A 24,639-nucleotide genomic window follows, 5' to 3' on the forward strand; every position below is an offset into this window, starting at 1 on the left:
TCTTCTCAGCACTTTAGAAACTTTAGCTCTTAGTGTTGGGGAAAAAAATTTCCTTTTTTTCTGAGTTTCTCTTTGCACAATGATCCAGAATTGAATTGTGGTTGTACCAAATACCAAATGAGAACAATGAGGAGTAGTACAAATATAAAAAGAACATAGTTTGTCAAATTTCCAAAATATAAATTTCCTCAAAGTTTGAGGCGTTAGCTCAGAGAATTTCCTTTATGGCTCTTTGGTTTCCATTTCTGTTTTGCCCACTTCTCTTCAAAGAAGAAAGTTGAGTCAGTCATATTTTGAGGAATACTTTGGTAATAAGTGGAGTTGATGCTTCAACTATTCATAGTCTTTTACATGCCTGTCAACACAGAAAAAAGAGTCATTGGGACTTTCTCCATTGCTAGGGGGTAGAGTCAAGGACTGTTTTGCATCATTTCTTTATGGTGATATGAGATGGGGTGTGAGATGGAAAATTTAAGTTTGTGGCACTGGCAGAAATAAGTCTCACTGCTAAGAACATCCTGACATGTTTGATTAAATGTCTTTTTACATTTAATATAATAATTTTAAACTATAAAAATACTTAATTTTCTTTGATTCACTCACAGGTTGTTTCTACTTTGGAAGAAACCTATGGATTTGGCATTCAAAGTGGAGAAAAATCAGTTGTGAAGCCTGAACCTGAGGAATTAACTTTATTGGTAAGTATATATAACCCTAATGTAGAGACATTAACACTGAAAAGGGTTAAGATTTTCTTTTGGATTCCATTTATATTCTCAGAATGAATTCCCCATCCATGAAAATGACCCAGTTAGGGAACTTGAAAGTAGAGTACTTATTTTTCTATCCTCTGCTTAAAGTTTAATTAAGACATATCTATATTCTAAACCTACTTTTATTGTTAATTCCTATTCTATTTAATCTTTAAACATTTGGTTACTTGTTGGTTTGAGTTGTATATTCCTTATCATGTTAAGAAAGTATTCTTCTATTTCTATTTTGCTAAAAAATAAAACAAAACCAAGAAGTTATTGAGTGTTAGCAAATGCCTGGTATATAGTGAAGTTATGTAACTGTTAAGGTGATTAAGTATGTGGTTCTCCTTTAATCTATTGAGGAGTTGAATTATTTTACACATTTCATAATATTCAACTGTACTTTTAATACTTGTAGAGTATTATTTTTCTAATTACTTTTGTTAGTTAGGGATTGAGTTTGGCTCCATGTAATAAAATAGCTATGTTGAGTCTTTCAATTCGTGAACATGGTATGTCTCTCCATTTATTTAGATCTTGTTTGATTCTTTTATCACCAATTTATAATTTTCATCATACAGATCCTATACATGGTTTGTTAGATTTATGCATTTATATTTCATGTTTTTTGGAATGATTTTTAATAGCATTGTTTTTAATTTTAGTTTCCACGTGTTTGTTACTAGTATATAGAAATATGATTGATTTTTATATGTTTATCTGATATCTTGCAATCTTATTCAGTGTACTTTTTCATTCTAGATTTTCTATAGATTTCTTGGAATTTTCTACATAGATAATTATATCATTCTCAAATAGAGACAATTTTACTTCTTCCTGTCCAGTCTGAATGCTTTTTATTTCTTTCTCTTGTGCTGGCTCTGGCTTCCAGCATTATATTTAATAATAGTGATGGGAGCAGATATCTTTGACTCATTGTGACTACTACTTCCAGACAGGAATGGAAGTTCAGTTCCCTGCTTAGTTTCACCAGCACCACTCTGATGGGGTAATTGGAGGGCCAGTTTTCACTGCCATATTATTTTTCAGCCCTACTGACACAAATGGGTAGAGGTGCACTTTTTTTCTTGGTGTTTGGCTCAGGTAGGATAGGTATAGTCAGAAAGTTTTTGGATTATGCTAGAGACACCTTTTCACAGTCCTTTGACTTTTCTTTCCTTTCTTCTTTCTTTTTTTTTTAAAGATTTTATTTATTTATTTGAGAGAGAGAGAGCATGAGTAGGGCAGAGGGAGAGGGAGAAGCAGACTCCCTGCTGAGTAGGGAGCCCGATGTGGGGCTCAATCCCAGGACTCTGGGATCATGACCTGAGCTGAAGGTAGACGCTTAACTGACTGAGCCACCCAGGTGCCCTCTTTGGCTTTTCTTATGGGATTTTTTTTTTTTTTTTTTTAAGTCTGTGCTTATTGGAAGTTCCAGGTTCCAGTGCTCCCTACATTTTATATGTAGGTAAAAAGAAAACCTAAGGAATTCATGTATTCCTCAAGTTTTGAGAACTCTGCCTTTCTCTTTCTATGTTTCAATTTTCCTGTATTGGTTTGTTGTGTTGTCTATGGTATTTTAATTGCAGGAGGGAGGATTAGAGGAATGGGCCTAGTCCATCATTGCCAGAACTGAAAGTCCAAAATTATTTTTTATTTTTGATACAGTTCTGTGTTCTGATGTCTCCTTTATCTGATACCAGCTTTCTTATGATTAGTCATTGTGTGTTATATCTTTTTTTTTATTATGTTAATCACCATACATCATTAGTTTTTGATGTAGTGTTCCATGATTCATTGTTTGCGTATAACACCCAGTGCTCCATGCAGTATGTGTCCTCCTTAATACCCATTACCAGGCTAACACATACCCCCACCCCCCTCCCCTCTAGAACCCTCAGTTCGTTTCTCAAAGTCCATAGTCTCTCATGGTTCGTCTCCCTCTCCGATTTCCCCCCCTTCATTTTTCCCTTCCTGCTATCTTCTTCTTCTTTTAAATATAATGTATTATTTGTTTCAGAGGTACAGGTCTGTGATTCATCAGTCTTATACAATTCACAGCGCTCACCATAGCACATATCCTCCCCAATGTCTGTCACCCAGCCACCCCATCCCTCCTACCCCCCACCACTCCAGCAACCCTCAGTTTGTTTCCTGAGATTAAGAATTCCTCATATCAGTGAGGTCATATGATATATGTCTTTGGCTTGACTTATTTGTTTCCTGAGATTAAGAATTCCTCATATCAGTGAGGTCATATGATATATGTCTTTCTCTGATTGACTTATTTTGCTCAGCATAATACCCTCCAGTTCCATCCACATCGTTGAAATGGCAAGATTTCATTCCTTTTGATGGCTGCATAATATTCCATGGTATATATATACCATATCTTCTTTATCCATTCATCTGTCGATGGACATCTTGGCTCTTTCCATAGTTTGGCTTTTGTGGACATTGCTGCTATAAACATCGGGGTGTACATACCCCTTCGGATCCCTACATTTGTATCTTTGGGGTAAATACCCAGTAGTGCAATTGCTGGATCATATGGGAGCTCTATTTTCAACTGTTTGAGGAACCTCCATACTGTTTGCCAGAGTGGCTGCACCACCTTGCATTCCCACCAACAGTGTAGGAGGGTGCCTCTTTCTCCGCATCCCCGCCAACATCTGTCGTTTCCAGACTTGTTAATTTTAGCCATTCTAACTGGTATGAAGTGGTATCTCATTGAGGTTTTGATTTGGATTTCCCTGATGCCGAGCGATGTTGAGCACTGTTTCATGTGTCTGTTGGCCAGTTGGATGTCTTTTTTGGAAAAATATCTGTTCATGTCTTCTGCCCATTTCTTGATTGGATCATTTGTTCTTTGGGTGTTGAGTTTAAGAAGTTCTTTATAGATTTTGGATACTAGTCCTTTATCTGAAGTGTCATTTGCAAATATCTTCTCCCATTCTGTCGGTTGTCCCTTGGTTTTGTTGACTGTTTCCTTTGCTGTGCAAAAGCTTTTTATCATGATAAGTCCCAATAGTTCATTTTTGCCCTTGCTTCCCTTGCCTTTGGCGATGTTTCTAGGAAGAAGTTGCTGTGGCTGAGGTTGAAGAGGTTGCTGTCTGTGTTCTTCTTTAGGATTTTGATGGACTCCTGTCTCACAGTTAGGTCTTTCAACCATTTTGAGTCTATTTTTGTGTGTGGTGTAAGGAAATTGTCCAGTTTAATTCTTCTGCATGTGGCTGTGCAATTTTCCCAACACCATTTGTTGAAGAGACTGTCTTTTTTCCATTGGACATTTTTTCCTGCTTTGTTGAAGATTAGTTGACCATAGAGTTGAGGGTCTATTTCTGGGCTCTCTATTCTGTTCCATTGATCTATATGTCTATTTTGGTGCCAGTACCATACTGTCTTGATGATGACATCTTTGTCATAGAGCTTGAATTCCAGAATTGTGATGCCGCCAGCTTTTCTTTTCTTTTTCAACATTCCTCTGGCTATTCAGGGTCTTTTCTGGTTCCATACAAATTTTAGGATTATTTGCTCCATTTCCTTGAAAAAAGTTGATGGTATTATTTATTTATTTATTTATTTATTTATTTAATCTTATTTTTTAATATGTTATGTTAATCATCATACATTACATCATTAGTTTTTGATGTAGTGTTCCATGATTCATTGTTTGCATATAACACACAGTGCTCCATGCAGAACGTGCCCTCTTTAATAGCCATCACCAGGCTAACCCATCCTCCCACCTCCCTCCCCTCTAGAACCCTCAGTTTGTTTTTCAGAGTCCATAGTCTCTCATGGTAAAAGTTGATGGTATTGTGATAGGGATGGCATTGAATGTGTAGATTGCTCTAGGTAGCATTGACATCTTCACAATATTTGTTCTTCCAATCAATGAGCATGGAACGTTTTTCCATTTCTTTGTGTCGTCCTCAATTTCTTTCATGAGTATTTTATAGTTTTCTGAGTACAGATCCTTTGCCTCTTCAGTTCGATTTATTCCTAGGTATCTTATGGTTTTGGGTGCCATTGTAAATGGGATCGACTCCTTAATTTCTCTTTCTTCTGTCTTGTTGTTGGTGTATAGGAATGCCACAGATTTGTGTGCATTGATTTTATATCCTGCCACTTTGCTGAATTCCTGTATGAGTTCTAGCAGTTTTGGGGTGGAATCTTTTGGGTTTTCCACATAAAGTATCATATCATCTGCAAACAGTGAGAGTTTGACTTCTTCTTGCTGATTTGGATGCCCTTTATTTCTTTTTGTTGTCTGATTGCTGTGGCTAGGACTTCTAGTACTATGTTGAATAGCAGTGGTGATAGTGGACATCCCTGCCGCGTTCCTGACCTTAGGGGGAAAGCTCTCAGTTTTTCCCCATTGAGAATGATATTCGCTGTGGGTTTTTCATAGATGGCTTTTATGATATTGAGGTATGTACTCTCTATTCCTATACTCTGACGAGTTTTGATCAAGAAAGGATGCTGTACTTTGTCAAATGCGTTTTCTGCATCTATTGAGAGGATCATATGGTTCTTGTTCTTTCTTTTATTAATGTATTGTATCACACTGATTGATTTGCGGATGTTGAACCAACCTTGCAGCCCAGGGATAAATCCCACTTGGTCGTGGTGAATAATCCTTTTAATGTACTGTTGGATCCTATTGGCTAGTATTTTGGTGAGAATTTTTGCATCCATGTTCATCAAGGATATTGGTCTGTAATTCTCCTTTTTTGATGGGGTCTTTGTCTAGTTTGGGGATCAAGGTAATGGTGGCCTCATAAAACGAGTTTGGAAGTTTTCCTTCCATTTCTATTTTTCGGAAGAGTTTCAGAAGAATAAGTATTAATTCTTCCTTAAATGTTTGGTAGAATTCCCCTGGGAAGCCATCTGGCCCTGGGCTTTTGTTTGTTGGTAGATTTTTGATGACTGCTTCAATTTCCTTAGTGGTTATAGGTCTGTTCAGGTTTTCTATTTCTTCCTGGTTCAGTTTTGGTAGTTGATACATCTCTAGGAATGCATCCGTTTCTTCCAGATTATCTAATTTGCTGGCATGTAGTCGCTCATAATATATTCTTATAATTGTTTGTATTTCTTTGGTGTTGGTTGTGATCTCTCCTCTTTCATTCATGATTTTGTTGATTGGGTCATTTCTCTTTTCTTTTTGATAAGTCTGGCCAGGGGTTTATCGATCTTGTTAATTCTTTCAAAGAACAGGCTCCTAGTTTCGTTGGTCTGTTCTACTGTTCTTTTGGTTTCTATTTCATTGATTTCTGCTCTGATCTTTATTATGTCTCTTCTCCTGCTGGGTGTAGGCTTTATTCGCTGTTCTTTCTCCAGCTCCTTTAGGTGTAGGGTTAGGTTACGTATTTGAGACCTTTCTTGTTTCTTGAGAAAGGCTTGTATTGCTATATACTTTCCTCTTAGGACTGTTTTTGCTGCATCCCAAAGCTTTTGAACAGTTGTGTTTTCATTTTCATTGGTTTCCATGAATTTTTTTTAATTCTTCTTTAATTTCTTGGTTGACTCATTCATTCTTTAGTAGGATGCTCTTTAGCCTCCATGTATTTGAGTTCTTTCCGACTTTCCTCTTGTGATTGAGTTCCATTTTAAAAGCACTGTGGTCTGAAAATATGCACGGAATGATCCCAATCTTTTGGTACTGTTTGAGACCTGATTTATGACCTAGGATGTGATCTGTTCTGGAGAATGTTCCATGGGCACTAGAGAAGAATGTGTATTCTGTTGCTTTGGGATGGAATGTTCTGAATATGTCTGTGAAGTCCATTTGGTCCAGTGTGTCATTTAAAGTCTTTATTTCCTTGTTGATCTTTTGCTTAGGTGATCTGCCCATTTCAGTGAGGGGGGTGTTAAAGTCCCCCACTATTATTGTATTGTTGTCGATGTGTTTCTTTGCTTTTGTTATTAATTGTCTTATATAAGTGGCTGCTCCCATTTAGATATTTACAATTGTTAGATCTTTTTTTGGATAGACCCTTTAAGTATGATATAGTGTCCTTCCTCATCTCTTATTATAGTCTTTGGTTTAAAATCTAATTTGTCTGATATAAGGATTGCGACCCCAGCTTTCTTTTGGTGTCCATTAGCATGGTAAATGGTTTTTGACCCCCTCACTTTCAAAATGGGGGTGTCTTTGGGTCTAAAATGAGTCTCTTGCAGACAGCATATCGATGGGTCTTGTTTTTTTATCCACTCTGATACCCTGTAGCTTTTGATTGGGGCATTTAGCCCATTTACACTCAGGGTAACTATTGAAAGATATGAATTTAGTGCCATTGTATTGCCTGTAAGGTGATTGTTACTGTATATCATCTGTGTTCCTTTCGGGTCTATGTTACTTTTAGGCTGTCTCTTTGCTTAGAGGACCCCTTTCAATATTTCTTGTAGGGCTGGTTTTGTGTTTGCAAATTCCTTTAGTTTTTGTTTGTCCTGGAAGCTTTTTATCTCTCCTTCTATTTTCAGTGAGAGCCCAGCTGGATATAGTATTCTTGGCTGCATATTTTTCTCATTTAGTGCTCTGAATATATCATGCCAGTCCTTTCTGGCCTGCCAGGTCTCTGTGGATAGGTCTGTTGCCAATCTAATGTTTCTAATATTGTAGGTTACAGATCTCTTCTCCCGAGCTGCTTTCAGGATTTTCCCTTTGTCTTTGAGACTCGTAAGTTTTATTATTAGATGTTGGGGTGTTGACCTATTTTTATTGATTTTGGGGGGGGTTCTCTGTGCCTCCTGGATTTTGATGCCTGTTTCCTTCCCCAAATTAGGGACGTTCTCTGCTGTAATTTGCTCCAATATACCTTCTGCCCCTCTCTCTCTTTCTTCTTCTTCTGGGATCCCAATTATTCTAATGTTGTTTCACCTTACGGTATCACTTCACTCTCAAATTCTGCCCTCGTGATCCAGTAGTTGTTTATCTCTCTTTTTCTCAGCTTCTTTATTTTCCATCATATGGTCTTCTATATCACGAATTCTCTCTCCTCTGCCTCATTTATCCTAGCAGTTAGAGCCTCCATTTTTGATTGCACCTCATTAATAGCCTTTTTCATTTCGGCTTGGTTAGATTTTAGTTCTTTTATTTCCCCCAAAAGGGTTTCTCTAGTATCTTCCACGCTTTTTTCAAGCCCGGCTAGTATCTTTAAAATCATCATTCTGAACTCTAATTCCGACATCTTACTAATGTCCATATTGATTAGGTCCCTGGCAGTCAGTACTGCCTCTTGTTCTTTTTTTTGAGGTGATTTTTTCCATCTTGTCATTTTGTCCAGAGGAGAATAGATGAATGAGAGAACAAAATGCTAACAGGGTAACAACATCCCCAGAAAAATATACTCTAAACAAATCAGAACAGACCTGAAACTGGGGGAAAAGAAAGGGAAAGAAAGAAAAAAGAAAAAGAAAAAGATAAAAACAAACAAACACAAAAAAACCCAGAATATGTTCAGATATGATCAGGTTGGTGCATAGATCAGTGCCACACACTAGGTTTTGGGTGTATTTTGGTCTGTTAGAAGAAAGTGCCTCTCAAAATTTTAAAGAAAATCTTACATATGTACAAAAATAAGGGTTAATACTATGAAGGGATGGAATATGACTGTAAAGATGAAAATTATAAAAGATTTTATAAAAGGAATTGATAAGAAGTTGGTTGAAAAAAGAAAGAAGAGAATTTAAGAAAAAAAAAAAGGGATCGAATGTGATCAGGCGGGAGACTAAAACAAAGCCATACACTAGAGATTTAGGGTATATTTTGGTCTGTTAGAAGAAACTATCCCAAAATTTTAAAGAGAGAACAACATATATATATATATATATATATATATATATATATATATATATATATATACCAAAAATAAGGTTAACTACTATGAAGGGATAGAATATGACTCTAAAAATGAAAAATAAAAAAGATTAAAAAAAAATTATTGTTATGTTAATCACCATACATTACATCATTAGTTTTTGATGTAGTGTTCCATGATTCACCGTTTGTGCACAACACCCAGTGCTCCATGCAGAACGTGCCCTCTCTAATACCCATCACCAGGCCATCCCATTCTCCTACCCTCCTCCTGTCTAGAACCCTCAGTTTGTTCTTCAGAGTCCATCGTCTCTCATGGTCCGTCTCCCCCTCCAATTTCCCCCCGTTCATTCTCCCCCTCCTGCTATCTTTTTCTTTTTTTTCTTAACATATATTGCATTATTTGTTTCAGAGGTACAGATCTGTGATTCAACAGTCTTGCACAATTCACAGCGCTCACCATAGCACATACCGTCCCCAGTGTCTATCACCCAGCCACCCCATCCCTCCCACACACCCCCCACTCCAGCAACCCTCAGTTTTTTTTCCTGAGATTAAGAATTCCTCATATCAGTGAGGTCATTTGATAAATGTTTTTCTCTGATTGACTTATTTCGCTCAGCATAACACCCTCCAGTTCCATCCACGTCGTTGCAGATGGCAAGATCTCATTCCTTTTGATGGCTAAAAGAGATTTTTTAAAAAAGGGATTGATAAAATGTTGGTTGAAAAATGGAAAAAGAAAAATTAAAAAAAAAAAGAAAGTTAAAAAAAATTAACTTTGAAAGACTAAAGAATCATGGGAAAAAACCCATGAATTCTATGTGCAGTATTCCCCTAGTGCTGGAGTTCTGCCATTCTCATTGATCGGTAAACTTGGTCTTGGCTGGCTGTTCTTGTTGATCTTCTGGGGAAGGGGCCTGTTGCCATGGTTCCCAAATGTCTTTGCCAGAGGCGGAATTGCCCACCCCCCCTTGCTGGTCTGGGCTAAGTAACCTGCTCGGGTTTGCTCTCGGGAGCTTTTGTTCCCTGCAAGCTTTCCGTACAGGTTTGGAGGACAAGAGTGAAATCGCAGCCTCCCAATCTCCACCCCGGAGGAGCTGAGAACTCGAGGCCCCACTCCTCAGTGAGCCCCCAGAGAAAAGCAGTCAGTCACTCCTGTCTCCCCGGTCTCCAGCTGCACTCCATGCTCACCTGGCCTGTGACCGAGCGTTTCTATCTCTGGCACCCAACACGGCGTGGAGTCTCCAAACCCAGCAGATCCCTGCGGTGCGCTCCCACGCCGCTCCTCCCAGGGGAGGAAGGGGAGTCTCCCTGCTGATCTGCTGCTTGTTGGGTCCCTGCTGGAAGAGCAGTGGCCTGACTGTGCCGTGGATCACAGTTAATGGCAACCCGGAGCTGAGAGCCCACTCCTCGGCTCCGTCTCTGCAGCCGGCTTCCCCGCTCCGATACCTGGGAGCTCTGCTGCACTCAGGTAGCCCCGGTCTTCCTGTGACCCCAAGGGTCCTGAGACCACACTGTCCCAGTGAGGGTTCCATCCCCCGCTTAGCCACTGGAGCGACGTCCCTCAGCAGAGCTGACTTCTAAAAGTTCCGATTTTGTGCGCCGCTGCTCTATCACTTGCCAGTAGCGTCCGACGGAGGCCCCCTCACCCCCGTCTATCTTCTCGAATATCGCCTCGGATTCCCTTCTCTGCACGTCCTACCTTCCAGAAAGTGGTCACTTTTCTGTTCACAGAGTTGTTGCTATTCCTTTCTTCGATCTCCTTCAATCCTGTTGAGTTCATAGGTGTTCAGAATGGTTTGATCCCTATGTAGCTGAATTCCCGGGACCAGATGAAATTTAGGTCTCCTACTCCTCCGCCATCTTGCTCCTCCCTCTATTGTGTATTATATCTTCTTTCAAACTTTATTTTCAAACGATGTTTATTTACCGTACCTCTTTGAAACAGCATATAGATGCCTCTGTTTTTTTATCCAGTCTGACAATGTCTGTCTTTTAATAGGTTTAGTTCATTTACATTTAATTGATACAATTAAATGTATTGCCATGTAATTAATTTATTATAATGACACATTCATGAAATAATGTGAATTAAGTCTACTTTCTTGCTATTTGCTTTTTGTCCCATATCTTCTTTGCTTCTTTACTCTTTTCTGTTTTGAGTTAATTATGTATTTTTTAGCATTTCATTTTATTTTCTTAGTTTTAGGCAATTTTTTTTTTTTGTGCTTGCTCTAGGGATTCATCATGTATTTAAACTTACCACAGTCTACCTTGAATTAATATTATACACTTCATTTCTCATGTGAGAACATTATAACAGTATAATAACATTGACCTCACTTATGTTTTTTTGTGCTATTGTGTTATATTATTGTTTCCCTATTTTTTTCTGTCTGCTTTAAAGATTTTATCTTTGGGCTTTAGCAGTTTGATAGAAGGTATACCTAGCTGAGGCTTTCTGTATATTTATTCTGTTCAGAGTCCATCAAGCTGAATCTGTGAGTTGATGTTTTCCAACAAATTTGGAAATTTTCAATTATTATTTCTTTAGATCTTTTACTGCTTCTCTGCTCCTTTTTTATGAGATTCTAATTACACCTCTATTAGACTGCTTGATACTGTGTAAGAAGTCACTCACACTCTCTTCATTTACTTCAGTGTTTTCTCTTTCTGTGCTTCAGTTTGGGCAATATATGTTATCCTATCTTCAAATTCACCAATCCTTTCTGTGGTGTCTGATCTGCTGTTAAATTCTAGCCAATGAAATTTTTATTTTAAATATCATAATTTTCATATTTAGTATTATCTTTTGGTTACTTTTTAGGGGGTTTTATATTTCTCCTGCTTTCTACCACATTGGAAACTGTGGTACAATGTTTATTTTCTAGAGAATGCTTACTGTTTCCTTTCTGGCATTTAGGATGAACAGCTAATAATTCTTTCCTACAAGAATTGATTTGAGCAGGAACTGGTCCATATTTTAATTAAGTTGAATTGTTGCCTGATTTGTCTAACCCATAATCTCTCCTATTGCTGCTTCCCCTGAGGGGCTGATTTCTTTGATATTGCCAGTATTTTAGCTGGCAAGAGTTTGAACTCTGATTTTAAAGTTTTGGTTCACATCTTGGTTCAATCCTGGCAGAGCTTCAAAATACAATTACCACAAGAACATGCAGGATGAGATTCCTCTGTTTCTTAGTTCCTGTTTTTTTTATAGTTGTGTAAATGCCAATCAAGCCTTAAAACATTTTCATTATCCCCAAAAGCCTCCTTGTACTCCATTTACAGTCAATTCTCTCCTACCCTGGCTCCAGACAACTACTGATCCATCACTATACTTTTGCCTTTTCTAGAATGTCCTATAAATAAAATCATATAATATGTAGCCTTATATATCTAGTCTTCCCTATTTCATCATCATGTTTTTGAGATTCTTCCATGTTGTTGTATGTATCAGTAGTTTGTTTCTTTTATTGTGAAGAATATTCCATTGTATGGCTTTACCACGGTTTGTTTATCCATTCATCAGTTAATAAACATTTAGGTTGTTGGATCCAGTAGCTATTTTGGCTGTTATGAATGAAGTTTCATTTTTTTTTTTTTTCAATTTAACTTCAATTAGCCAACACATAGTACATCATTAGTTTCAGTTGTGGTGTTCAACAATTCATCAGTTGTGTATAACACCCAGTGCTCATCACATCACGTGCCCTCCTTAATGCCCATCTCCCAGTTCCCCCATTCCCCCATCCACCCCCCTTCAGGAACCCTCAGTTTGTTTCCCATAGTTAAGAATCTCTCATGGTTTTTCTCCTTCTCTGATTTCTTCCCAATCAGTTTTCCCTCCCTTCCCTTGTGGTCCTCTGCACTGTTTCTTATATTCCACATATGAGTGAAACCATATGATAATTGTCTTTCTCTGATTGACTTATTTCCACTTAGCATAATACCCTTCGGTTCCATGCAGGTCAATATAAATGGTAAGTATTCATCCTTTCTGATGGCTGAGTAATATTCCATTGTGTGTATATATATCTATATATCCATATATATCCATTTGTATGTGTATATATATATATGGATATATGTGATATATATATATATATATGGATATATGTGAGATATATATATGGACATATGTGATATATATATGGATAGATGTGATATATCCATATATATATATGGATAGATGTGATATATATCACATCTTCTTTATCCATTCATCTGTCGAAGGACCTCTTGGCTCCTTCCCCAATTTGGCTATTGTGGACATTGCTGTTATGAACACTGGGGTGCAGGTGCCCCTCCATATGAATGAAGTTTCTGTGAACATTTGTGTGCAAGTCTTTGGGGGGACATATGTGTTTATTCATCTTGGATAATTGCTTTGGAATAGGACTGGTGATTTATAAGTGTATGTTTAATTTTATGAGCAATTGCCAAACTACTTCCCAACGTGGCGAAACGATTTATGTTCCTACCAGCTCTCTGGGAGAGTTCCAGTGGCTGTACATCCTTACCAAAATTGGTATTGTCAGACTTTTTAATTCTGACCATTCCTAAGGAATGTAGGCCTCCTTTTCTGCTACCATATTGGCAAAATTCAAATGGGGAGGGGTTTGGTAGAAGAAAAATGGTTGAGTTGAGTGATTTGCCTTGGGAGCTTTTCTCATTCCAGTCTCTCTGCTAGCCTAAATGGCTGTCAAGGGCTCAGCCGGTTTTTCTTCATCCTCTGAATTCTGTTTGTCAATGGTAGGCCTGCTTTTTGACTTGGTTGACTTGACACACCTTGCACACACTAGACCAAGCACTCTTTCTCCACCATGCTCCCTTTAGGTATGGATATGTCTTTGGTTCTTTGCTTATCTATAAAGTGTTCTTCTGTGGAGTTCAGTTCATCAGATTTTTATCCTATCCTGTCCTTCAGTATCTTCAAGGAAAGGGGTGATAATTATATAATTTTATATATTTTTCCATTCTGGATGTTTAATTTTCTTTTAAAAAAATATTTGAGAGAGAGATCGAGAGAGAGCATGAGTAGGGGGAGGAGCAGAGGGAGAGGGAGAAGCAGACCCCCCGCTGAGCAGGGAGCCCAATGTGGGGCTCGATCCTGGTACTCCGGGACCATGAGCTGAGCCGAAGGCAGACGTTTAACCGACTGAGCCACCCAGGTGCCCCGTCCTTTCTGGATGTTAACACCAAAGTGAATACCTCTCATACATTTTCACATCATAATCATAAGTGGCATTTCTGCTTCCTTTTTAAAGATCTTTTTAGAAGTGCTGCCCAACAATCTCTTTTTGTCTCATTGGTCTGATTGGGACACGAGGCTACCCTTATTGGTAAAGGAGGCTGGAAATTTTATTATTATTGTCATTTTTTAAAGATTTTATTTATTTATTTGAGAGAGAGAGAGAGAACACGAGTGGCATGGGGAGGGCAGAGGGAGAGGGAGAAGCAGGCTCCCCGCTGAGCATGGAGCCCAACACAGAGCTTGATGCCAGGACCCTGGGATCATGATCTAAGCCGAAGGCAGACACTTAACTGACTGAGCCACCCAGGTGCCCCTTATTATTATTATTACTAGCTATGCATGTTGGCATCCCCAATAAAATTGAGGTCCTGTTAGTAGGCAACTAATAGTCTCTATTATAATGACCATTAAAATACTATAATAATAGTATAAGTGATACTATTTTAAGACTATTATATACTTGTCTCACAACACTGTTGTCATAATTTTGGATGATTTTGATATCCATGTAGATGATCTTTGCAAATAATCCAACATCTCAGTTCATTGAATTCCTTTCCTCCAATGATCTTGTCTTCTATCCTATCTCAGCAACTGACAAGATGGTATCCTCTAGTCTTTGTCATAACCAATAACTTTAACTTTTCCATAATTTGTTTCAATCATCTTAATCTGTGGTCACTACCTCTTATCTTTCCCACTTAGTCTGTCTAATATTCTGGCTCCAAAAGTCCTTTGATTCCATTCGGAACTATAATCCATTGGTCTTACTGCCTTTTACTGTCCCAAATCCTCCTTGTGGTCTTAACTTATCTAGCTTAACTTCCATGGTCCATTATTATTATTGCTCCCAAGCATACGTACTTTCTTGCCCTGCCATGCTATATTGATTTTATTTTGTGAAACTGCAACCCTGATCAAATCAGTCACCATCTTCTCTATATTTGTGGCATCTGAATGTGAGTAGGAGAAAAAATCCCCAAGTATGCTTATAGTCTCATCTTATATTTATAATTAATAAACCTAGTTCATTCATTTTCCCACTTTCCTGAATGATTAATTCAGTTGTTCCCCCTCTCCTATATGGGTATAAGTCTTTTTCATGACAAAAAAAAAAAAAAAAAAAAAAGTGTATCAGCCTGTGAGTATGTTTTAAAATGTGATGTTAAATGAACATATTCCTCATGGAGAACATTCTGTGAGAATCCTAACTCTATATGAGCATCTGAGGTTTGTGTACCATAGGTTGTCTCTGATTTACAAATCACTACTCTACTAGAAAAGATTCAGTCATTATGATGTTTTCATCTGCCACTATTTTTTCCTCAAAGTGTTCATTTGCCCATTGAGTGAGGGTAAAAGACTACAGCTCTTGGCAAGTATATTTATATTGAGAAGTCATAATGAGCATTCATTTTCTAACACAAAGAGATATTTCTATATATTTCTGTGTACAGAGTGGCTACCTTTTTTTGGGTATTCATAACTTTCAGGAGTTTAAATCTGGGATGCTTGCTTTTCTGCAGTGATGCAGGGGAGAATAAAAGAGGCATAGCAGGATATATGTCATTAATGGGCCAGCCCCCAGAATGTACTCTCTTTCACTTTCTGGAGGAATTTGCTAGTATAGCATTTGGAGCATGATTTCTTGTCTTATAGGTTTGAAGGGACATAAATTATAGGCAAAAAATATTTTCCAAAATAATTAAATATACTAAAGTGTAGATGGAGATGCATATGGATTCTGAAATGAAAGTAACTTTTTTTTGTTATTCTTTTCAAAAGGTTGGGGATGATCTGAATTCATTCTTGAGATGTTGTTCACAATTTGCTGCTCAGTTAGAAGAAGCAGCTAAGGAAGAACGTAATGTATGTATTCTGTGTAAACTGTCAAGTATAAAATATTTACTATTTTAATGATTTAAATTATTAATAATGTTAAATTTTGTATTAATAAATTGTATATTTATTAAAATCATTAATTGTTATTAATAACAATTTTAGTAATACAATATTTAAAGCTATACTGGTTGTTTGAACTTGAATGTGATAATCCATTCAGCAGTATTAGTCTAAATACAATGCCTTAAGGAGTTATAAAAGGCATTAGAAAGTTTTATTTACTTTTTTATTCTTAATGTAGGCATTTAGATCTGTGAATTTTCCTTTAGGTACAGCATTGATTGGGTCATTAGTATTTTCATATTTACAAATGAAAACATAGTATTTTTTTTAAAGATTTTATTTATTTATTTGACAGAGAGAAAGAGAGAGACAGCGAGAGTGGGAACACAAGTTGGGGGGGCGGTGGGAGAGGGAGAAGCAGGCTCCCCGTGGAGCAGGGAGCCCGATGCAGGGCTCGATCCCAGGACCTGAGCCGAAGGTAGCCGCTTAACAACTGAGCCTCGCAGGGGCCCCGAAAACATAGTATTAATAATATTTATATTTTAGTGTTTTAAAAAATTTTTATTTAAATCCAATTTAGTTAACATATAGTGTATTATTAGTTTCAGGGGTAGAAGTTAGTGATTCATCAGTTGCGTATAACACCCAGTGCTCATTACTTCAAGTGCCCTCCTTAATGCCCACCCCCAGTTATCCCATCCCCCCCACCCCTCCAGCAACCTTCAGTTTGTTTCCTATAGTTAAGTCTCTCTTTTTTTTTTAAAGATTTTATTTATTTATTTGAGAGAGAGAGAATGAGAGAGAGCACATGAGAGGGGGGAGGGTCAGAGGGAGAAGCAGACTCCCTGCCGAGCAGGGAGCCCGATGTGGGACTCGATCCAAGGACTCCAGGATCATGACCTGAGCCGAAGGCAGTCGCTTAACCAACTGAGCCACCCAGGCGCCCGGTTAAGAGTCTCTTAAGGTTTACCTCCCTCTCTGTTTTTATCTTATTTTATTTTTCCTTCCCTTTCCCTATGTTCATCTGTTTTGTTTCTTAAATTCTGCGTATGAGTGAAATCATATGGTATTTGTCTTTCTCTAACTTATTTTGCTTAGCATAATACCCTCCAGTTCCATCCAAATAAGGTAATTTATATTACAAAAGTAATATGTCATAATTAATGAAAATTTCAAAAAAGATATGCATAAAGAAGAAAACAAAAATTACCATAATCCTATTTCCCCAAGATAACCAACTACTGTTAACATATTTTTGTTTCCCTTCCTGATTTTCCAAAGTTATAAAGATTTAGAAAAAATGATATAATACTGAACATACTATTTGGTATGTACTATTGAGTGAGGGTAAAAGTACTACTGTCTAATATTCTGGCTCCAAAAGTGCTTTGATTCCATTTGGAACTATAATCTATTGGTCTTACTGCCTTTTACTGTCCCAAATATTACCTTTTGAAAAGACTAACAAAACAAAGTTAATTTTATTTCAGAATCCATATGCATCCCCATCTACATTTCAGTATATTTAATTATTTTGGGAAATATTTTTTGCCTATAATATGTATATAATACTATTAAAAATTTTTTTTTTAATTAACATATACTGGATTATTTGTTTCAGGGGTACAGGTCTGTGATTCATCAGTCTTACACAATTCACAGCGCTCACCATAGTACATACCCTCCCCAATGTCCATCACCCAGCCACCCCATCCCTCCCACCCCCCTCCACTCCAGCAAACCTCAGTTTATTTCCTGAGATTAAGAGTCTCTTATGGTTTGTCTCTCTCACTGGTTTTGTCTTGTTTCATTTTTCCCTCCCTTCCCCTATGATCCTCTGTCTTGTTTCTCTAATTCCTCATATCAGTGAGACCATATGATACTTGTCTTTCTCTGATTGACTTATTTCACTTAGCATAATACCCTCTAGTTCCATCCACGTCATTGCAAATGGCAAGATTTCATTTTTTTGATGGCTGCATAATATTCCATTGTATATATATACACCACATCTTCTTTATCCATTCATCTGTTGATGGACACCTAGGCTCTTTCCCTAGTTTGGCTATTGTGGACATTGCTCCTGTAAAGATTGGGGTGCATGTGCCCCTTTGGATCACTACATTTGTATCTTTGGGGTAAATACCCAGTAGTGCAATTGCTGGTTTGTAGGGTAGCTCTCTTTTCAACTTTTTGAGGAACCTCCATACTGTTTTCCAGAGTGGCTGCACCAGCTTGCATTCCCACCAACAGTGTAGGAGGGTGCCCCTTTCTCTGCATCCTTGCCAACATCTGTCGTTTCCAGACTTGTTAATTTTAGCCATTCTGACTGGTGTGAGGTGGTATCTCATTGAGCTTTTGATTTGGATTTCCCTGATGCCAAGTGATGTTGAGCCCTTTTTCATGGGTCTGTTGGCCATTTGGATGTCTTTTTTGGAAAAATGTCTGTTCATGTCTTCTGCCCATTTCATGATTGCATCATTTGTTCTTTGGGTGTTGAGTTTGATAAGTTCTTTATAGATTTTGGATACTAGCCCTTTATCTGATATGTCATTTGCAAATATCTTCTCCCATTCTGTCGGTTGTCTTTTGGTTTTGTTGACTGTTTCTTTTGCTGTGCAAAAGCTTTTTATCTTGATGAAGTCCCAATAGTTCATTTTTGCCCTTGTTTCCCTTGCCTTTGGTGATGTTTCTAGGAAGAAGTTGCTGTGGCTGAGGTCAAAGAGGATGTTGCCTGTGTTCTCAAGGATTTTATATTTTTATTTTAATTTAATTTTATTATGTTAGTCACCATACATCATTAGTTTTTGATGTAGTGATCCACGATTCATTGTTTTCATATAATACCCAGTGCTCCATGCAGTACGTGCCTTCCTTAATACCCCCAGGCTAACCCATCCCCCCAACCCCCTTCCCTCTAAAATCCTAAGTTTGTTTCTCAGAGTCCATAGTCTCTCATGGTTCGTCCCTCCCTCCAATTTTCCTCCCTTCATTTTCCCCTTCCTTCTCCTAATGTCCTCCATGTTATTCCTTATGTTCCACAAATAAGTGAAACCATATGATAATTGACTTTTTCTGCTTGACTTATTTCACTTAGCATAATCTCCTCCAGTCCCATCCATGCTGATGTAAAAGTTGGGTATTCATCCTTTCTGATGGCTGAGTAATATTCCTTTGTATGTATGGACCACATCCTCTTTATCCATTCATCTGTTGAAGGGCATCTCAGCTCTTTCCACAGTTTGGCTATTGTGGACATTGCTACTATGAACATTGGGGTGTGTATGGCCCTTCTTTTCACTACATCTATGTCTTTGAGGTAAATACCCAGTAGTGCAATTGCTGGGTTATAGGGTAGTTCTATTTTGAATTTTTTGAGGAACCTCCATACTGTTATCCAAAGTGACTGTACCAACTTGCATTCCCACCAACAGTGTGAGAGGGTTCCCCTTTCTCCACAACCTCTCCAACATTTGGTGTTTCTTGCCTTGTCAGTTTTTGCCATTCTAACTGGTGAAAGGTGGTATCTCAATGTGGTTTTGACTTGAATTTCCCTGATGGCTAATGATGATGAACATTTTTTCATGTGTCTGTTAGTCATTTGTATGTCTTCTTTGGAGAAGTGTCTGTTCCTGTCTTCTGCCCATTTTTGGACTTGATTATTTGTTTTTTGGGTGTTGAGTTTGAGAAGTTCTTTATAGATCTTGGAAATCAGCCCTTTGTCTGTAGTGTCATTTGCAAATATCTTCTCCCATTCTGTGGGTTGCGTCTTTGTTTTGTTGACTGTCTCCTTTGCTGTGCAGAAGCTTTTTATCTTGATGAAGTCCCAAAAGTTCATTTTTGCTTTTGTTTCACTAGCCTTTGGAGATGTATCTTGAAAGAAGTTGCTGTGGCCAATGTCAATGGATTCCTGTCTCACATTGAGGTCCTTCATCCATTTTGAGTTTATCTTTGTGTAGGGTGTTAGAGAACAGTTAAGTTTCATTCTTCTGTATATAGCTGTCCAATTTTCCCAGCACCATTTATTGAAGAGACTGTCTTTTTTCCATTGCATGTTTTTTTCCTGCTTTGTCAAAGGTTATTTGACCATAGAGTTGAGGGTCCATATCTGGGCTCTCTATTCTGTTCCATTGGTCTATATGTCTGTTTTTGTTCCAGTACCATGCTGTCTTGGTGATCACTGCTTTGTAATATAGCTTGAAATCAGGCAACGTGGTGCCCCCAACTTTGTTTTTCTTTTTCAGCATATCCTTGGCGATTTGGGGTCTTTTCTGATTCCATACAAATTTTAGGATTGTTTGTTCCAGCACTTTGAAAAATGTCATTGGAATTTTGATCGGGATGGCATTGAAGGTATGGATTGCTCTGGGTAGCATAGACATTTTAACAATGTTTATTTTTTAGATCCATGAGCATGGAATGTTTTTCCATCTTTTTGTGTCTTCAGTTTTTTTCATGAGTGTTCTGTAGTTTCTAGATTATAGATCCTTTACCTCTTTGGTTAGGTTTATTCCAAGGTATCATATGCTTTTTGGTGCTATTGTAAACGGAATCATTTCTTTAATCTCTTTTTCTACAGTTGCATTGTTAGTATATAAGAAAGCAACTGATTTCTGTGCATTGGTTTCGTATCCTGCCACATTACTGAATTGCTGAATGAGTTCTAGTAATTTGGGGATAGAGTCTTTTGGATTTTTCACATAAAGTATCATGACATCTGCAAAGAGAGAGAGTTTGACTTCTTCATTGCCCATTTGAATACGTTTTACTGCTTTTTGTTGTCTGATTGCTATTGCTAAGATTTCTGGTACTGTGTTGAATAATAGTGGTGAGAGTGGGCATCCTGGTCGTGTTCCTGATCTTAAGAGAAAGGCTCTCAGCTTTCCCCAGTGAGGATGATATTTGCTTTGGGTTTTTCATAGATGGATTTTATGAACTTCAGGAATGTTTCCTCTATCCCTATACTCTAAAGAGTCTTAATCAGGCAAGGATGCTGTATTTTGTCAAATGCTTTTTCTGCATCAATTGAGAGGAACATATTGTTCTTTTCTCTCTTATTAATGTGTTCTGTCACATTGATTGACTTGCAAATGTTGAACCACCCCTTGCATCCCGGGGATAAATCCCACTTGGTCGCGGTGGATGATCCTTTTAATGTATTGTTGGATCCTATTAGCTAGGATTTTGTTGAGGATTTTGGAATCCATATTCATCAGGGATATCGGTCTTTTTGATGGGGTCATTGCCTGGTTTGGAGATTAAGGTAATGTTGGCCTCATAGAATGAGTCTGGAAGCTTTCCTTATGTTTCTATTTTTTTGAAACAGCTTCAGGAGAATACGTATTATTTCTTCTTTGAAAGTTTGGTAGAATTCCCCAGGGAATCCATCAGGCTCTGCACTTTGTTTTTTGGGGAGGTTTTTGATCACTGCTTAAATCTCATTGCTGGTTATTGGCCTCTTCAGGTTGTCAATTTCTTCCTGTTTCAGTCTTGGGAGTTTATAGGTTTCCAGGAAGGCATCCATTTCTTCCAGGTTGCTCAAATTATTGGCATATAGTTGTTGATAATAATTTCTAATAATTGTTTCTATTTCCTTGGTGTTAGTCGTGATCTCTCCCCTTTCATTCATAATCTTATTAATTCGGGTCCTTTCTCTTTTCTTTTGGATAAGTCAGGCCAGTGGTTTATCGATCGTATTAATTCTATCAAAGAACCAGCTTCTAGTTTCATTGCTCTGATCTACTGTGTTTCTGGTTTCTGTTTAATTGATCTCTGCTCTAATCTTAATTATTTCTCTTCTAATGCGTGGCTTAGTCATTGTTTGTTGCTTTTTCTCTAGTTCTTTAAGGTGTACAATTAGTTGGCGAATTTGAGATTTTTCTGTTTTTTTGAGTGAGGTTTGGATGGCTATGTATTTCCCTTAGGACCGCCTTTGCAGTTTTCCGTAGATTTTGGACTGATGTGTTTTCATTCTCATTGGTTTCCATGAACTGTCTAAGTTCTTTGATTTCTTGGTTGACCTAAACATTCTTGAGCAGAGTGGGCTTTAGCTTCCAAGTGTTTGAATTTCTGCCAAATTTTTTCTTGTGATTGAGTTCCAGTTTTAAAGCATTATGGTCTGAGAAGATGCAGGGAATAATCTCAGTCTTTCGGTATTGGTTGAGACCTGATTTGTGACCCAGTATGTGGTCTATTCTGGAGAAAGTTCCATGTGTGCTTGAGAAGAATGAGTATTCTTTTGTTTTAGGGTGGAATGTTCTGTATATATCTATGAGGTCCATCTGGTCCAGTGTGTCATTCAAAGCTCTTGTTTCTTTGTTGATTTTCTGCTTAGATGATCTGTCTACTGCTGAGAGTGGAGTATTGTGATCTCCTACAATTAACATATTGTTACCAATATGACTCTTTATTTTAGTTAACTGTTGACTTATGTAGTTGGCTGCTCCCATCTTGGGGGCATAGATATTTACAATTGTTAGATCTTGTTGGATAGACCCTTTAAGAGTGATGTAGTGTCCTTCTGTGTCTCTAACTACAGTCTTTAGCTTAAAAGATAATTTGTCTGATATAAGAATTGCTACCCCAGCTTTCTTTTGAGGTCCGTTGGCATGGAAGATGGATCTCCATCCCTTCACTTTCAGTCTGGATGTGTCTTTAGGTTCAAAATGAGTCTCTTGTAGACAGCATATGGATGGGTCCTGTCTTTTTATCCAGTCTGCAACCCTGTGCCATTTCATGGGAGCATTTAGGCTGTTCACATTGAAAGTGATTATTGAAAGATATGAATTTATTGTCATCATGTTGCTTGTGAAGTCCTTGTTTCTATAGATTGTCTCTGTAAATTTGTGTTCTATATCACTCTTGGGGTCTTTCTCCTTTTATAGAAGCCCCCTTAATATTTCTTGCAGGGCCGGCTTAGTGGTCACATATTCTTTCAGTTTCTGCTGCTCTTGGAAGCTCTGCATCTCTCCATCCATTCTAAATGACAGCCTTGCTGGATTAAGTATTCTTCGCTGCATGTTCTTCTCATTAAGTGCCCTGAATATGTCTTGCCAGCCCTTTCTGGCTTGCCAGGTCTCTGTGGATAGGTCTGAGGTTACTCTGATGTCCCTCCCTCTGTATCTAAGGAATCTCTTTCCCCTAACTGCCCTTAAGATGGTTTCCTTGGGTGTAAGATTTGCCAGTTTTACTATTACATGCCGGGGCATTGGTCTGTTTTCCTTGATCTTGGGAGGGGTCCGCTCTGCCTCTAGATCATGCATGTTTGTTTCATTCTCCAGATAAGGGAAGTTCTCAGCTAGGATTTGCTCAAATATATCTTCTAGTCCTCTCTCTCTCTCCACCCCCTCAGGGATCCCAATAATTCTGACATTGGAATGTTTCGTGGTTCTATTTCTCTGATTCTATTTTCATGGATTTTGAGTTGTTTTTCACTGGCCTCCTCTTTTTCCTTCTTGTCTATGAATTGGTCTTCTAGATCACTAATTTGTTCTTCTGCCTCAGTTACCCTAGCTGTTAGATTATCTAGATTAGATTGGATCTCATTGATAGTTTTCTGAGTACAGATCCTTTTCCTCTTCGGTTAGATTTATTCCTAGGTATTTTATGCTTGTGGGTGTAATTGTAAATGGGATCAACTTTTATTATTTTTTGACTTTTGGAAAATAGTATTTATTGTTTCTTATCTGATTGTAAACATATTATTATTTTTTAAAGATTTATTTATTTTGAGAGAGAGAATGCATGAGCGAGAGGAGGGACAGAGGGAAGGGGAGAGAGAATCTTAAGCAGACTCACCACTAAGCACAGAGTCTGAATTGGGGGCTGGATCTCAAAACCCTGAGATCATGTCCCAAGCTGAAACCAAGAGTTGGATTCTTAACTGATTAAGCCACCCAGGAGCCATTTATTGTAAACATATTATTGTGGAACATTTGAAATTGAGAAAAGTATATAGGAAAACATGTTACCTGTAGTCTCAATCTAGTATATACGCATCATTAACATTTTAGAAAATGTTTTCTAGCATGCTGTGAGTGTATATATACACACAAGCACATATATATACATATACACATTTATACACACACATATATATGTACACACATGTTGTGTATGTCTGTATATGCACATTCATTTATATGTACATTGATATATATCTTCTCTAATTTTTTATTGTGGCAAAATACACATACTGTACAACTTACTATAGTAACCATTTTTTTTATGTTAGCTTTTTTTTTTTTTTAAAGATTTTATTTATTTATTTGACAGAGACAAAGCGAGAGAGGGAACACAAGCAGGGGGAGTGGGAGAGGCAGGCTTCCCACTGAGCAGGGAGCCCTATGTGGGACTCGATCCCAGGACCCTGGGATCATGACCTGAGCCGAAGGCAGATGCTTAACGACTGAGCCACCCAGGCGCCCCTATATTAACCATTTTTATGTGTACAGTTCAGTGTTATTAAATACATTAATATTGTGCAATGATCACCTCTGTCCATCTCAGAACTCTTTTCATCTTGCAAAACTGAAACTATATACATTAAACAATAACTCTTTATGACCCCCAGCCACTGGTAACTACCATTCTACTCTGTGTTACTCTGAGTTTGGTGGTCTTTCTTTCTTTCTTTCTTTCTTTTTCTTTCTTTCTTTCTTTCTTTCTTCCTTCCTTCCTTCCTTCCTTCCTTCCTTCCTTCCTTCCTTTCTTCTTTCTTTCTTTCTTTCTTTCTTTCTTTCTTTCTTTCTTTCTTTCTTTCTTTCTTTCTTTCTTCTTATCCACATGTAAGTGAGATCATGCAATATTTGTCTTTTCGTGTCTGGCTTATTTCACTTAGCATAACGTCTTCCAGATTCACCCATGTTGTCACAAACGGCAGGACTTCCTTATTTTAT

General features: G+C 37.8%; 1 protein-coding gene across 1 annotated transcript in view; it reads left to right on the plus strand.

Annotated features, from left to right (window-relative positions):
- Positions 1-24,639, plus strand: part of LOC144382329 (coiled-coil domain-containing protein 7-like) — an 87,242-nt gene that overhangs the window by 815 nt on the left and 61,788 nt on the right. Inside the window, exons 2-3 of the mRNA XM_078075300.1 lie at positions 606-698; positions 15,623-15,706. Coding sequence (XP_077931426.1) covers positions 606-698; positions 15,623-15,706 — 177 coding nt within the window. The remainder of the gene's footprint in view (positions 1-605; positions 699-15,622; positions 15,707-24,639) is intronic.

This window comes from Halichoerus grypus, chromosome 6 (genome assembly GCF_964656455.1).
Source record: "Halichoerus grypus chromosome 6, mHalGry1.hap1.1, whole genome shotgun sequence".
NCBI lineage: Eukaryota > Metazoa > Chordata > Mammalia > Carnivora > Phocidae > Halichoerus > Halichoerus grypus.